Genomic DNA, 17260 nt, shown 5'->3' with positions numbered 1-17260 from the left:
CTCTACCAGCTGTTGTCACCAAACTGCACTAGGTAGACAGCCAAGTAGTCTGTCTCTGCCTCCACCTCTCGTACTGTCTGCTCCTTTAGAAGCTGCTCCTGTCAAGACATACAGGTGATGTAAGCAATGATAGCTGTAGTGACACATCTCTACCAGCTGTTGTCACCAAACTGCACTAGGTACAGCCAAGTGATCTGTCTCTGCCTCCACCTCTCGTACTGTCTGCTCCTTTAGAAGCTGCTCCTGTCAAGACATACTGGTGATGTAAGCAAAGATAGCTGTAGTGACACATCTCTACCAGCTGTTGTCACCAAACTGCGCTAGGTAGACAGCCAAGTAGTCTGTCTCTGCCTCCACCTCTCGTACTGTCTGCTCCTGTCAAAACACACAGGTGATGTAAGCAATGATAGCTGTAGTGACACATCTCTACCAGCTGTTGTCACCAAACTGCACTAGGTAGACAGCCAAGTGGTCTGTCTCTGCCTCCACCTCTCGTACTGTCTGCTCCTTTAGAAGCTGCTCCTGTCAAGACATTCAGGTGATGTAAACAAATTTGTAATGCAATCATTGGCAAAAGAGCAATCAATATCTAACTACATTCTTAAAAATACATTTTTCAACTTGGATATAAGCTAGATACTTTACCCGTCTTTTCATCCCTTCTTTTGCTGCACTGTTCCTTTCTTCATCAAAAATAGATATTTTTAACTTTGGTTCCGTAGTTTCTGTTAGTATATTCCGTATTATAAGCAATATCTGAAAGAAATATAGTTTATTAAACTTATTTCAAACATTGGGGGTTTTATTTAATTGGTCCAAAAGGCAAGTCAGTATTAGAAAGTAAAGGGTTGGAAAAAGTGAACCATTAAAAAATGTATTATACACTATATAAGCCAGCCTTAATCCATTAGGAAAGGAATTAATGCGCTGCCTGCAGCACCCTCATTTGTCGTTAATTAATTTTACCGAATTTGTAGACTCTTACCCTAATTGTTATAGAAAGAAAACGTTAGGTAATAAATTAATAACTCTTTCGCCATTTTGTTCACAGTAAAATTGTCTAACAAAAAAATTGGTAATTGTATAATCTAAGTGTAAAATTTAAAAATAAAATTATAAAGATTATAAAAATAAAAATGTTAAAAACAAATTTTTAAATGTAAACTTGATTTACAAATTCCAAGATTAATCCAGACACCAAATGACACTACTATTATAAAGTTCAATTGATTCCCTACATAGAGAAATCACTACTTTTATAAGTAATAACATTTTAAAAAAATACCCCCGCCGCAGCAAACCTGCAGGCTAAGCAAGTTTCTCCATAAGAATAACATGTGAATTTTAAATTTACATTTTTTTGGAATTTTCTCCGTAACCACTAGGCACATAATAACGCTTCAATATACTAAATTATTTGTTTTTTTAAGCTCTACAAAATGGTTTGGAAAGAAATTGCTAAATTTTATGTTTTTTGGGTCAAAAATGGGAAAAACCTATTTTTACCTCATAAAACCCCCCGTAAACCCCCGTTCCCATAGTCCGATCATGCTGGTTCGCGAACTCGTTTGAATAAATGTAGGTTTACACTAAATTTCATCGAAATCGGATCATTTTTGCTCAAGTTATCGTGCTAACAGACACACACTCTCTCTCACACACACACACACACACACACACACACATATATATATATATATATATATATATACCTATACATATATATATATACCTATTAATAATTGGAAACATTATAACAACATTAAGTACCCTTTTAAATTCATTTTAATTAAGAAACTACATGTTTCGACACTTAGGTCATAGTCATGTTTTTTTACAAATACAATAACAGAATATAATGTTATAATGTTTCCAATTATTAGTGTAATAGTAGCCCTAATCACAACCATAATTATTATATATACCTATATATATAAATATACTAGTTGTTGTACCTGTGCTTTGCAACGGGAAGAGGACACAAAATAGAAACCTTTTCATCTTTACATCTGTTGCATATAATAGTTACACATCCGCCAACGCTTTTAGAAACAAAACTCAACTTTTATGGCCTTAATAGAAACGTTTAAGTTATGACTTTTAAATGTGGTAAGTAGTGGATACCAACATTTTGGTTTTGATTAATTTTAAATCTTGTTTAGGCTGATATGAGAAAAACTGACCAAATCTTCGAATAAAACTTTGACATACATGACCTTCATCTCCCTTAATGTATGCATACATACATATCTTTTAATTTATTATTGACATGTTAAATTTTAAATTTTAAAGCTGCAATAATACTGATTATTAAATTTAAATGAACATTTTTTTACTTTCTCCCCCTATACCATAGTATAGGCCTGTGGAGAAAGTATTGTTTTCATCAAAATTTCCGAGTTTGAGTTTTGAGTAGATATATTCGTTTTGGGTCCCCCTGGATCCAAAAAAGTGGTTTTCGAAGTGATATCTGTGTGTGCGTGCTTTCGTGCTGCATAAGCTGTGGGGACATGAGTGTGAATGTGACCAGACTGTGTGGACCTGGTTGCTTATGTGGACATCACACACGTACACACAATTTTCACAGGAAACACATTAACTGTGTGGACTTAGTGATGTCTGACTAGTGGCGCTCCTACAGACTTTTTGGTGAACAAGGAAAGCTGCTGGCGGCTACTAGCAATGGGACTTGAGTGTTTGGCTTCCCAATCTCCTGATATAGAATTTTTTTTTTTTTTAGGGTGAGGAGGGAAAATGCTTTTACGCACACAGGTAGCCAGCCTGTAGTGTGAGACTCCTGAGTTTATCACAGACTACTCACTAAAAAACCCCCTCTACTCTGTTGGACACAGACCTGGAATTGTTTGTCACATTACTTCAAGTCAGGCCAACATGTGACCTAAGCCCACAGGGCTCGCACCGTTTCTGGCATTATTTATTTTTTGACCTACACCGCATCCCGGTCGAGGTCAAGCTTCTTGGCGCGGAGAACACCCTGGATGTAAAGTGACACACAGGTACAATTGTCCTCACCTTCCATCATCATTGGTATGACCGTGTCCACCGACAGCACTCCTACGAACTGTTGAGCCTCTAGGCGGGGCCTTTCCCAATGCTGGCAGTGGAAGAAAGTGTGTTCCACGTCATCGGGAATGCCTGGGCAGTATATGCAATCGGGTGACACGGCTTTGCCCATCCTGAACAAGTACGACTGGAAAAAGCCGTGACCCGTCAGAAATTGGGTGAGGTAGAAGTTCACCTCTCCGCACCGCCGATTAACCCAAGGTTGGACCCGTTGTATCAGTCGCCTGGTCCAGAGCCCCCTTGTCTCCTGTTCCCAGCTCTCCTGCCACAGCTGGAAGGTCCGGGTGCGTTCCTCAATTCTTGCCTGGTCCTCCCCACGGCGCTGATAAATTGCCTTCCTCTCCGCCGCCAAAAGTTTGACGGGGATGACTCCAGCAACCACCAGGACGCGGGTTCGGACACTGTTCGATAGGCAGATGCTACCCTTAGTGCTGCCTGACGCTGCACTCAGGCGAGTCGCATCCTATATATCTCCTTATTGAGAGCGTCTGCCCAGACTTCCGCACCGTACAGGAGCCGTACGGACTGGACCGTAGACATCAACAGCCTTCTGCGGCTGGACCGCGGACCTTCGACATTGGCCATTAACCGACTAAGGGAAGAAACCATTTTAGCGGCCTTGTCCGCCTTACGGGTGATCTGGTCTCGCCAGCTGAGCTTGCTGTCCACCATGACCCCAAGGTACTTTGCGGCACGAGTGGTTTGGACTTCAACGTTCCCCACCATCAAAGGCACGATGGTGTCAATCCTCTTTTTAGTCAGAATCACAATCTCAGTCTTGCTCAGAGCGAGCGAGAGACCATGTTCTGCCATCCATGAGTTAATGGTTCGCATGACTCGATTTAGTTTCAGCTGGGCAAGCACTATGCTACGTGCAGCTATTAAAGCCGCAACGTCATCTGCATACCCAACTAGGACAGTTTCCTCAGGCATCTCGGATCTCAAGAGGCTGTCGTAGGCGACGTTCCAGAGGTCCGGGCCCAGTATGGATCCTTGAGCACAGGGCCGGTTTAACCCATACGCGAACTACGCGGCCGCATATGGCGCCACGAAAAAGTGGCGCCGTGGTGCCAACGGAACAATTTTTTTTACGTGAACAACGTAATTTTGTTTATTTTAGCTCAGAGTTCAAGTATACCACAATAAAGGCATTTATTCTGTTTGTACCAACAGCACTTGAAAAATGTGTATATTTGTACAGCACTACAACTCAAGGACTCAATGCCATTTGCAGTTTCGATTTGTAGTGAGCTGACGCTTACGGCGCGGCGCCTGTGGGTTTCATTTCACGATTCACTCATGCGCTCGAGAGTCGAGATAAGCAAGCGCGCAGCGCCACTTGTCACAACAAGAAACAAGAAACTTCCCCCTCCCATCCCTCCCTTCTGTCTCTTATCCTAGAGCAGAGCATTACTTTGTAAAGCACTCTTTACGTATACCGTATCGGTATCGTATTGGCGTTGTTTTGATGATTCATGATTGTTGATAAGTGAATGATTACGAGTGTTTTAAGTTTATAATAAGCACATTAAATAAGAAGAAACTGAATAAAATGAGTCAAACATCTTGCGAGCCGATACTAAGAAAACAATGGCAGAAAAAAGAAAACGTCACTTATTATAGAAAGTGTACGGCGAATTTGGAAGAGTAAGATAAAAACCAAGCCAAATCAATGAGTAAATTTTTGTTGAAATCATCTGGTGGCGAGTCCAGTCAGCCCAAAGAAGTCACGATAGAAGACGGCAATGACGTAGGTATTTATTGATTTATTTTCCAAGGAAAGATTCAAACAAGCAGCTGATCACAAACGGCAAACATTACGTCATTGCCGTCTTCTATCGTGACGTCATGCTTGACGAGCATTACGGCCTGTTTTTTTAGTGTTGCCTTGGTTTTGCTAAAGTTTATATGATGAGTAAAAGTGTAAAAATGTTAAATTTCTGCGAATAATAAACAGTTTTATTTTGCAAGTATTCTTCTATCCTAAACTTATAAAAAAGTTCTTCCCAAAATTATTGGGAAAAAATTCACAAATACGGTTAAGTTATGTTAATGATTTGGGGGGTGGGGGGGGTGGTGGGGGGAATCCTAAGTGGCGCTGATTCGGGTATTCGCTTAACTCTGAAAATTTCCTAGAACCGGCCCTGCTTGAGCAGCACCAGAAGTTACATCCATCATCCTGGAGCCTTCTGTAGTGTCGTAAATGATGAGGCGGTACCGGAGGTAGTCCTCTATCATGCGCATGAGGTATGCCGGGACGTGGAAAGTGTTCTCCAGTGCGTCCAGCATATCGCCCCACCTCGCGGAATTAAATGCGTTTCGCACATCAAGTGTTACAAGCAGCACAACCCGACGAGAATAGTTGTTAAACTCCTCAGCTCTCATTACGGCTCGCTTTACCTCCTCAATAGCGTCAACCGTTGACCGTCCCTTCCTGAAGCCGTACTGACGAGGGGATAGATTCCCTGCAGCAACCATGGCTGAATTCAGTCGGGAACGGATCAACTTTTCCAAGACTTTCCCATCAGTGTCCAACATACAGAGAGGTCTGTAAGAGGAGGGTAGGTCTGGGTTTCCTTTTCCCTTCCCCACGAGCACAAGCCTAGCTGTTTTCCAGCAGAAGGGAAACTTCCCCTCGGCCAGACAGGCATTGTACGTGCTCAAAAGGATTTGTGGATTTATTGAAAAGACTTTCTTCAGGGCCTCACCAGGTACCCCATCCGGTCCAGGAGCCTTGTTGTTCTTCAGGGATAGAACAGCCGCCTCCAACTCCTCGAGACTGAAAAGCGGTACGTCGTCCACCCTTCCGAACTCCCGCAATGGGCGCAGTGTGTGAGTCGGGAAAAGGGACTTTACGATCCTCTCCATAGAGGCCCCGTCCATAACAGAAGGTGGAGAGCGGGTGCCAAGCTTCTTGGTTACTATCTTGTAACCAAGGCCCCACGGATCGGAATCGACATCGTCCCTTAATTTCTCCCAGCAACTGCGTTTGCTCCGGTTAATGGCCCGGCGAAGAGACTTCCTAGCCACCTTGTAAGCATCAGACTTAAGACGTCTATCTTCAGGTTCTCTGGCCCTGGTAGCAAGACGTCTGGCTCTCAATGCTGCCCGTCGTAGTTCTGCGATCTCGGTTGTCCACCAGTACACAGGTCGCTTATCGCACCGGGATCTCCTGCAAGGCATTGACTCATCGCAGGCCGACACTATCAGCCTCATCAATGATGTAACTCATGTCTCTGCGTGAGCCACGCCAGATGTAGCAGGTACCACTGGCTCTCCCCGTAGTATGACTTCGGTGAATTTGGCCACGTCCAGCTTTTTGGTGTTCCACCGAACGGGCACCTGCCGAGACACGGTAGCTTGTCTCTGATGACTATCCAGGACATCAAAAATGATGTACTGGTGGTCACTGGCCGTATAATGCTCTAGGACTCTCCAGGCTCGTATCCTCGGCAAGACGGACTCAGATGCAAGCGTGATGTCTGGGATCGTTCCCCTCATTCCGGGACGCTGGAAAGTTGGCGTGTTGCCCTCGTTTATGACAACAAGTCCAGCCCTGGCAGCAAAGTCCAGGATGTACTTCCCCCGGGAATTAGTGAGAGTCATTCCCCACTCGACAGCCCTAGCATTGAAATCCCCTGCCACGACAACGTGCCCGGCGGTATCGCGCACGCTCTCTTCCAGGCGATCTATCTTTCCACGAAAGTCACGGATAGCCTCGTTGGGGGTGAGGTATACACTAAAGTAAGTGACATCCCCGCACCGGACCCAAACGAATCCTCGGCCCTTCGCATGACTCCTCACCTGCACTTTAGCTGTATTACGAACCCAGAACGCAGCAGTACCAAGTGTATCGGGAAACCAAAGAGATGGGTCCCTGTCCCGGTACTGGTCCTGTTCGCTGACCAAGAGCGCGTCAACACCGTGTTCGAGGGCAAGCTGACTGAGAAGCGCGTCAGCCGTCCTGGATCGATCTACATTGCACTGGAGGATCCTTATCTTCGTGGTTGGGCTTTCGCTTGTTGTAGTGCGCCTTTAAATGCACTGCACTGCCCAGACCCAGCTATATGTTTAGCGTTTTTATCATTGAGGCCTTTCTCCTTACAGAGGAAACAGCTCTCGACTTTACAGTCCCTACGAGTGTGACCCACCTCCCCGCATCGAAGGCAGTTCTTGCCTCGGTCCGGCCCTTCGCAGTTTCGGGAGGAATGGCCGAAATCAAGGCATTTAAAACACCTCGTTACTTCCACCCTCCGTCTCAACCTGCAATTTACCCATCCAACCCTCAAATGCTGGAGTGCCAAAACCTTACTGGCGTTTGCGTCTGCCATTTCGGCGACCGCCATCCGCTGTTGACTCCGGTTTGGTTTCGTGAGCCACACCCTCAGACTAGCCGTTTGTCCGGCAAGCTCGGGGACAGCTTTTTTTAGGGCATCAATGACGTCATCCTCCGTTGACACACAATCCATACCCCGAACCTCGACGGACGTCTTGGGTTCGAGAGCACGAACGGTGCCCTGACCTTCCACAGCTGCCTTTAGTTCGGCGGCAAAGGCGGCTTTATCTTTAGACTTACCCAGTTCGAGGAGGACGTCCCTGTCCCGGGTTTGTCTAATCGACCGTACAACCGTGTCGGTTTGCTCTGGCTTAGCCTTGGCCTTGATAACACCCAAGACTTCGGCGAATGATCTTCCCTCCAAAGGCTTGACCAAAATTGCCTCAGTCCTGGGCTTTTTGGGCCCGACTTTTTAGAAGCGAGTGCCGAGCCAGGCACAGCTTGGGCCACGCCGGTCGACTGCACCCTCACTGCCATATGTGGCAGTCTTGCCATGTGTGGCATATGTCTTGGAGCCGACTTCCGCGTGCCTCAATTTCCTCTTCTCCTTTTTCGTAAGGTGCTTTTCCCACACAGTCCCAGATGGTGTTTCTACGACTGACCCCTTTCGGGAGCTACCCTCAATGGGTGTCGCAGGTTGCTGTGGCTGTTGAGGTTTCGCTGGAGCGGCAACTACGTCAGAGAAGGACCTAGAAGTCTGGGTCGCCTTGACCTTAACTTTAGGCTTTGCTGTCTGAACAACCTCTTCTCTTTTTGGAGGGCTTTCTGATGTAGGCCTCCTGCGTTTCTTGGAAGGTCGCGCATTGTCATCAGGTAGGGACACCACCTTCTCGGCGATCCTTTCCATGGCCGCCTTGCTCACCAGCCGGCAGGCGAAGACAAAACCAAGGTCATCCTCGAGCTTAGCCATACCATTTTTAACCACTTGGTTAACTCCTCTCTGCGTCTTAAAGGTTTCAAGCATTGCCTTTATGGTCTGCTCCATGTTTCGAAGCCGGTTTTCAATGTCATTTTCTGCGTCAAGATATTGCTGACGCAGAAGTACCATTCCCGACACTTCCAGATCTAACGCTGCTGTTAGGGATTCCTCCGGCATCCCTTCACCAGACTTAGAGGGTGGTTCACCGTTTCCTTCTCCACTTGTCAAGGGAGATCCCAAAGTCAAGTCTTTTGTACACCTGAAAGTTGCAGGTGGCGGGGACGTCTTCACGCCTTTCAATGTTGGCGATCTCTGGACCTTGGAGCTTCGCCCAAAAGGGTCTCGCTCTACTTCCGACTTCTTTTCTTGCTCATTTGAGCTACTTATCAAAGATGTGTTCAGGGTATTCAATTCAATTCAATTCAATATCATCTTTATTCTGTTTCTTGTAACATTTACAAAGAATAGAGTCACACATAAGGTAAATATAACATAAGGTCATACAACATAAGGTAAAATAATATAAAATAGTTTCATACTACGTCACATGTAACTGAGTTTCCCACATCATACAGTATTTACAATATATACATAGAAGAAACCTTTAAATAAAAATTATGTTTAAGATACAAAATAAACATTAGTTACAAAAACTACAAGAGGATAGAGACAGAGAGAGAGAGAGTTAAAAAATCATGTATTTACAAGAAAAATAAAGTTGCTATGAGATAAAGTCTTGGAGAGAGTAAAAAGCAGATTTAATTAGATATTCTTTAAGTAATTTTAACAACCTTTTATGGTTTTTCTCTGATTTAATATTTTGAGGGAGGTTATGAAAACATAAATTGCCCATGTAAGTGGTTTTCTTTTTAAAAAATTCCAATTTGTGTTGTTCAACTAAACGATGAGCTCTTGTGTTATACGAATGGGTTGTGTTGCCAATTGAAATTTTATTGTTGAGTAGTGTAAATTTTATTGTTTCATAAATGTATAAGCCGATAACTGTAAATATTTTTAAATCCTTGAAAATATGTTTCACTGAAACTTTTCGTTTCAGATGAAACATTATTCTCAATGCACGTTTTTGTTGAATGAGAATTTTGTCCATGTTCTTTATTGTTGTCGATCCATATATACTAATACCGTAGGCAATATGAGAATGAATTAGGGCGAAGTAAATAGATTTCATGGTTTTTAGATTACACCAGTGGACCATTTTCCTTAAAGCGTGTATGCCACTAGATGTTTTATTTATAACATGTTCAATATGGTTGTCCCATGATAAATGTTCGTCTATAATTAGACCCAAGAATTTAGTTTCATTTACATGGTTCAAGATTTCATTTTCAATGAAAATTGTTGGACTTGTCCCATTTCTTGCTCTCTTAGTTGAAAATGACACAAAATTTGATTTAGTAGAATTTAAAAGAAGATTTTTACTATTTAAAAAGTCTTTTATTAAAGATAAGCCAATCAAAGATTACATTTCAACATTTTCTACTGTGTTAGCAGAAACAATTACATTAGTGTCGTCCGCATAAAGACACACTTTACTATTTCTGTCCCATGTCAATTCAGGTAAACCCTTCAGGTAACATAGAAATAGTAAAGGGCCCAAAATAGATCCCTGGGGGACACCGTACCGCACTGGTAATGGATGAGAGGCAAATTTTTCCTTATACAAATATCTTGAATGATCTTTAAAATATTCTATTTCTACAAATTGTTTTCTCTGTAAGAGGTATGAGCGAAACCATGCCAGTTCGGTAGATTTTACACCAAGATAGCTAAGGACTTCAATTAATTTGCAGTGTTCAACACTGTCAAACGCCCGGGACAAGTCCAAGAAAATACCTACAACTTTTTCACCCCTATCAATAGATTCGATGATGGATTCAACAAATTCAATACCGGCTGTTATTGTTGATTTGTTTGGCCTGAAACCATGTTGTTGGTTATCCAATAACATGTTTGATTCAAGATAATTTGACAGTTGATCAAAGACAACTTTCTCAAGAATTTTAGAAAAAACTGGAAGGAGTGATACAGGCCTATAGCATTTGACATCTTCTGGATCGCCTTTTTTGAAGATTGGGATCACCCTGGCAGTTTTGAATTGTTCAGGGAATACACCTGTTGATAGAGATTGATTGACTATGTGTGTTAAAGGTGTACAGATGAATGGCAATGCTGCCTTGATGATTGATATCGGAATTTCATCATTACCTGATGAAGGTTTATTTTCAAATGATAATACAGTTCTTTTTATATCTCTCTCCGAAACTGTAACAAATTTAAATGTTGTATTAAACTGAGTCATAAAATGATTGTTTGCAGGAGACACTGTGGTAATTCTAGGAACTATAAGACTTTCTACAGCATTGACAAAAAATTCATTAAAAGTTTCACAAATATTTACAGGATCTGTCAAAAATTTACCTTCATAAAACAATTTTATGTTTACATTTGACTTTGATAATTTACCTACTTCAGTGTTAATTAAGTTCCAGGTAGTTTTCACCTTATTTCTAGAGTTCATAATTTTTTCCTCAAAGTATGTTTTTTTATTGTTGATAATCTCTCTCTGTAGTTCTTTTTTCTTTTCCTTAATCTGTATCTTAATGTTATTGTCTTTAAGCATTCTGAATTGAGATTCCAAATCAACTATTTCAGATTGTTTTAATTTTATTACATCATTAATCCACTTCTTTGGTTTACAAAAATTTTCTGTTACATAAAGTTTAGGATAATTTACCTCAAAATGATACTTAAATATGTTACAAAATACATTATACTTCATCTCAACAATAGACTGGAAAATCTGAGACCAGGACTCAGAACTTATACCTCTAAGAAAAAGTTCTGTATTTTTTTCATTAAATTTTCTCACTTGTTTTCTTATTGGCTTTGGCTTTTTGTGGTCAGTGATTCTCAGTTTCATCAATTGACCATCATGGTCTGAGATGTGCGTAATTAACCCGGTTACTTGTAAATTGTGAATATCTATATTTGTAATAAAATTGTCAATTGCAGTTTTTGAATGTTCTGTTACTCGGATCGGAAAGTCAACTGTATGTCTCATTCCATATATTGTTAAAATATTAATAAATTTATTGTATTTATCATCTTTCTTCAAAACATCTATGTTAAAGTCACCAGCAATTATAATTTTTTTAAATTTTTTACACAGTATGTTTAAGAGAGTTTCCAGATTATCAAAAAAATGGTCCAAGTTCAAGTAGTTAGGAGACCTATAAATACATCCAAACAAAAAAGTAAAGTTGTGAGTACTGATCTCAGACAAACAATATTCAAACTCTTTTTCCATTTGAGTAGAAGGTAAATCAATACATTTGTTATTTATATTTTTGTGGGTTAGGATTATTACACCACCACCTCGCCCCAATCTTCTAGAGAAGTAGGATGCTGTTGTGTAATTACATATGTTAAGTAATTCTATTTCCTCTTTTGTCATCTTATGCTCACTGAGTGCAATAATATCTGGATTTATTTCGTTAAGAACAATTTCCAGAAGATCAAGGCGAGATGGTAAGTGTTGTACATTATGGTGCAGAATAGAAAGAGGTGCAATTATCTTGGTGGAGGTGACAAAGGAATCTGTGAGTTTAAAGGTCGGGTTGATTTGGGCTCTCTCTGTGATGCGGGATTTGGGATATTTAAAATGGATGTTGGGTTGGAGACTGCTAGAAACTGGGGCACATTCACACTGCTCTGCTTTTCCACTGAACACTTCACCACCTCACTAAACTGCAGATGACCAGGAACCAGCACAGGTGTTGGGGAGTCAGCAGCAGGCGTCAGTGGCAGGGTAGAGGTAGTGGTACTGGATGAGACATCAGTGTTTGGTGTAGCATTCGAGGGCTGCTGTGGATTACTTGTCATCTCAGGTATTACAGGCTGTTCACAGGTGTCAGGTTGAACTGCTGGAGAAGCCACTTCATGGCTGCTTCTATCAATAGTTTTTTTCAGCTCCTCTAAAAACTCAGATTGTGAGAGTCCACGCCATAATTTCCGCTGAGCAGCTGGTTGGTCATACGACACCACACATATTGTAGCATTTGTAATTTTGTGCAGTGTTGTAATGTTTTTTACAAAGTGATTAATAGGTATTAAGTCTCGAATACAACCCATGGCAGAACATATTAGAGTATTCAGTTTTTTTGTTTTGAAATTTTCAATTAGCTGTTCAAAAGCCTCATCATAAGTTGATTCAGTTGGCTTTCCTTTGTATTCTTCCTTTGTAACTAGACCGTACACTGTAGCACCACTTGGTTCAGTCTGGCATATTAATCTTGTGTTGATGTAGTCTGTCTGTTTTGGCCGACCAAATATCTTTTGAAATACGACTGCTACCCCAGCAGACATATGTTTGTGGTGTTGGAGGTCACTCGAAATGGTGTGAGCAAATGCTGTAGTAGGGCTCTTTTTGTTTGCATTAATTACATCCCACATGCTAGCTTCAATGACATTAATCTTGTTTTTTAAAATTTTCGTTTGTAGTTTGCCTTGTCTTGAAATTACACTCCTCATATGTACATCACTGACTTGAATTTGATTGCCAACACCATGAAATGATTCATTACTCTGTGATCCAAAAATGGTATTGAGGATATTGATGGTAGTGCATGCCAGTTCAGACTTTCCTCTCCGATTAATATGTAGCCCACTAAAATGGAATTTTTGAAGATGTGAGAGATCGACCACGTAAACATTATTGATCCGGGCAGCCAACTCTCTGATGTAGTTATTCACTCTTAACAGCTTTAGATATCTTGTCTCATTCATAGTACGGGGGTCAAACCATTCAGGAATTGTTGTCACTAGCAGAGGTTTTTCTTTACTCAGAGCCTTAATTTCTTCCTCCCAAGACTGATAGATGTACTTCAGATCATCATTTAATAAATCGTTTGTACCAGCCATAATTAAGACAACATCTGCACTGCTGCTCTTAGATGCTGTCGTTACATAGCTGAGAGGAGCGTTTGCCATAACACGACCTTCACAGTTCACTTTGTTGTTACTAGCAGCAGTAATATTGTGGACAACTTCCCTTCCTTGGCTATCAGAAAACAGTGCTAGCTTTATTTCTTTGCCAGTGTACCCCAAGTATCTCGACTTAAACGACTTCGACAAGCGTTCTACTTTCCGCTGACCTATAGTGCTCTCCGACAACTTAGTACTCCTGCAAGTGCTAGACGATTGATAACCTCCATTTCTCTCGCCGCTGTTGTTCTTCTCTTGATCTAAAACTTCAAAGCGGTTTTGTGTCGGAAACTGGAACCCATCTGGAGACTTTGGTAGCTGATTTTCTTTCATTAACTTTGTTTTCCTACCGTCTTGGACAGTTGACCAAGAGTTTTGATCTTGTCTCTTGTATCTTCTTTGCTGGTTCTTGGTTTTGTGTTGTGGTCTCATACTATCTGCAGCTGAATTATTCATACATATTTTGTTCCTCAACTTTTTAGCTTCTTTTTCACCTTCATCTTTGTATGCCAAAAACAACTTCTTGATGGTCTCCACTCCAATAGCCTTGTATTGGTCATTATATGTCAGGTAAGCTAGTGTAGCTCGTTTCATGACACAGTCATATTCTGTTATTTTTCCCATATTTAGAAAGGATTTTTCATCAAATACCTTGTTTTTATCATTCAAAATATTATTTATTAACCTCTCAGCATATAGAATTACATAAGTACCGCAGTCCAAAATTATTTCTCTGTTGTGGACAGGATATTGTTCTGAAAATAGCGTCTTTAGTTGGGCTTAGAATATCTTTCAATTTCGAGTAGATCAGTTTAGCATGGCAGAGATTGTAGTTCTCTATTGGGTCCAAACAGAAAAAGGTTGCCTCAGTGTTGCTGTAGATGAGTAAACTCCAGTGGGATCCATTGTTATTGGTTTCATCTGCATTATTAACAGGAATTATAATGAAAGATTTGTTAATGAGATCCAATGATTTCACCAAAGACTCTGTGTACTTCAGATCCTTTGAGTATTTGATTGTTTGACATACTGCTGGTGTAATAAAACTGACATTTTTGATAAATTTATTTTCCATCAATATATCAAAGTAAAGTTTTATACTGTCATCTAGAATCCAACCATTTCCAAGAAGCGACATACATGGTTCTAACTTTGCATCAGTAGGATTGTCCTTTCCTTTGATTTCATTTTTTTGGGCACAATAATCCTTTTCTAAGAGTTTTTCTGTGGCTTGATTAGGATGATCATCTGCAGGTGAGGCTGTCATGAGTTCACATTGTACCGAGCAATCTATCCTTTGAAGAGCATAGTTTGGAATAGGGAATATCTCTTTTGTAAACTCCATCAGCCGGGTGTCAGACTCGATAGAGTGGTCAAGTACACGTTGGAGACGGTTTTCAAGAGTCAAATTATGTTCCTTTAGCCGTTTATTTTCTTCTTCAAGATATAAGTATGAGGGAAGTATCATTTCTTCTGAGTTAAAAGATAAATTTGAAGACGATTCCAAAGAGGAGGGGGAAGGGTGGTCAGGGGTTTGTGGTGTGGAAACCTCAGAAATACTATGTGTATCCTCTGAGTCCTCTGATGACTGGGAGGAAGACTGTTTATTTGTTACCTTTGGAGATAGCATTGACCTCATAGTAACAGGGTGAGGTCCAGTATGTTTTTCATTAGTTGTTGTTATGATAGATTTGGTCGAATCTGTCTTTATTACTGCTTTACAATTTCTACCAAGACAGCGCCATGTTACTTCTCCACTCTTAGCTACATAATTCTCTCTATACTTATAATTATTGTAGATAATATTGGGTTTTCCATTTTTAGTTTGCTCAATTTTAAATTCCATATTTATTTTATGTAAATCTTTACTTATTCAAAGTAAAATATTCAAACATGGGTTGCCAATTTTAGCTAATAGTAACAGCTCCTTCAAAATACGAAAGGCAATCTCAATGCAGTTATGAGTATTAATGAGAGTATAAATTAAATCAATGGTTCTTTTAGAGAACAGAACAGCTTCATAGCAACTAAAAATGACAGGCACTCTGTTTGTTTGCAGACCAATTTGAAACTGTCAGTGCTTGCAGACGACTTTATGTCAGAAACAGGATCTAACATAACACTATTCTTGGACCCAAAAACCTTTTCAGTTTGGAGCTATTAGTTTTTGTTTTATTAAACAAAAACTACAATGCGTTTAGTAGAAATGGTTTAGTATTTGTTTTAAAAGCCATCTTGTGTTTACCAGCGCATCGTGCGGCAAGGGGCGGCCCGGAATAGTCAGGAACGGGTATACCCTCGGGGACAGCGCCCCTACCCCAGTTCCCCAAGGCCCAACCTCCGTTTTCCCAGCACCGGATACCTGACGTGCCAGGGGTCACCCGTCACAATGTAGAGCCCGACCTCTACATCCATGCCGCACTCCCTGACCAAGGACCGAAGTGGCTGGCTTCTCACGACTCACTGAGAATACCCATCGGCAGTGAAGAGCACACATTAACCCCTGCAAACACAACAGGGGCACTCCCAGGGACTCCCAGTGAGAGCGTCCGTCACCCTTTTAGTCGCCTCTTACGAACAAGCCCGGGAAGGCTGCGGTTCTATTCTAACCCCGAAACCGCAGGGGGGATACCTGATATAGAATACTCTTTGTACAACTTTTCATAATAAATGAATAACCCAATCAACTATTTAAATAATCCTTACAGTTTGGTTAAACATAGCATATCATCATTTATATATATATTTATTTATTTATTAATTTAGGTGTTCACTTAATAGGGCTGCTGATATATTAAATATTTAAGTAAATAAGTACAACTGAGCACCCTGTATATTATATTTTATAAAATATAATATACAGGGTGCTCAGTTGTACTTATTTACTTAAATATTTAATTTATTTATTTATATAAATAAAATTTTTATAACTTTTTATGCCACCTAATATTTTTTTCATAGTTTTTTATTTCACTATTTGTTCTTGTGATTCCATTTAGCTCATATTTTCACCCATCTTCTTTCATTTATTTATTTTTTCTATTTGATCAAATAGAATTAGATTAAAAGGTTAATTTAATTTATTCAGTTCATTTCACATTTATGTTTTTATTCTCCATTAAATATTTGTGTACAATTTTTGTAAATACTTTGTCAGAATAAATATATAATTCATTCATTCATAATAAATATAATTCAGCCGTGGTTGCTGCGGGGGACCTGAGCCCTCGCCAATACGGCTTCAGGAAGGGGTGATCAACAGTCGACGCTATTGAGGAGGTGAAGGAAGCCGTGATGAGAGCTGAGGATTTTAATCACTACTCTCGTAGGGTTGTGCTGCTCGTTACACTTGATGTGCGAAACGCATTTAATTCTGCAAGATGGTGCGATATGCTGGACGCTCTGGAGAACACCTTCCACGTCCTGGCATACCTCATGCGCATTATAGAGGATTACCTCCGGTTCCGCATCCTCATGTATGATACAGAAGGCCCGCGGACGATGAGTGTCACTTCTGGTGCTGCCCAAGGTTTTATACTCGGCCCGGACCTCTGGAACGTTGCCTACGACGGCCTCCTTAGGTCTGAAATGCCTGAAGAAACCGTTTTAGTTGGGTACGCAGATGACATTGCGGCTTTAATAGCTGCTCATAGTGTTGAGCTGGCCCAGCTAAAATTAAACCGAGTCATGCGAACTATAAACGCATGGATGGCAGATCACGGACTCTCACTCGCGCTGAACAAAACTGAGATCGTGATTCTGACCAAAAAGCGGATTGACACCTATGTGCCGTTGAGGGTGGGGGACGTCGAAGTCCAATCCGTCCGCGCCGCCAAGTATCTTGGTGTCATGGTGGACTCTAAGCTTAGCTGGCGGGACCAGATATTCCGAACGGCGGACAAGGCCGCTAAGGTGAT

At 41.0% G+C, this 17260-nt stretch overlaps 1 protein-coding gene across 1 annotated transcript in view; it reads right to left on the bottom strand.

Moving 5' to 3' along the window:
• Positions 1-2: 2 nt before the first annotated feature.
• LOC128987868 (dynein regulatory complex subunit 7) overlaps positions 3-17260 on the bottom strand; it is a 146722-nt gene continuing 129464 nt past the window's right edge. Inside the window, exons 12-13 of the mRNA XM_054408931.1 lie at positions 646-756; positions 3-98 (exon numbers count right to left, since the gene is read on the bottom strand). Of these exons, the coding sequence (XP_054264906.1) occupies positions 3-98; positions 646-756 (207 nt within the window). The remainder of the gene's footprint in view (positions 99-645; positions 757-17260) is intronic.

The sequence above is a fragment of the Macrosteles quadrilineatus genome, unplaced genomic scaffold, assembly GCF_028750875.1.
Source record: "Macrosteles quadrilineatus isolate MER2022 unplaced genomic scaffold, UCM_ALF_1.0 Scaffold_2__2_contigs__length_208266976, whole genome shotgun sequence".
Classification (NCBI taxonomy): domain Eukaryota; kingdom Metazoa; phylum Arthropoda; class Insecta; order Hemiptera; family Cicadellidae; genus Macrosteles; species Macrosteles quadrilineatus.
Note: the sequence above shows the minus strand (reverse complement) of the source record. Positions and strands in the feature narration are given on the sequence as shown.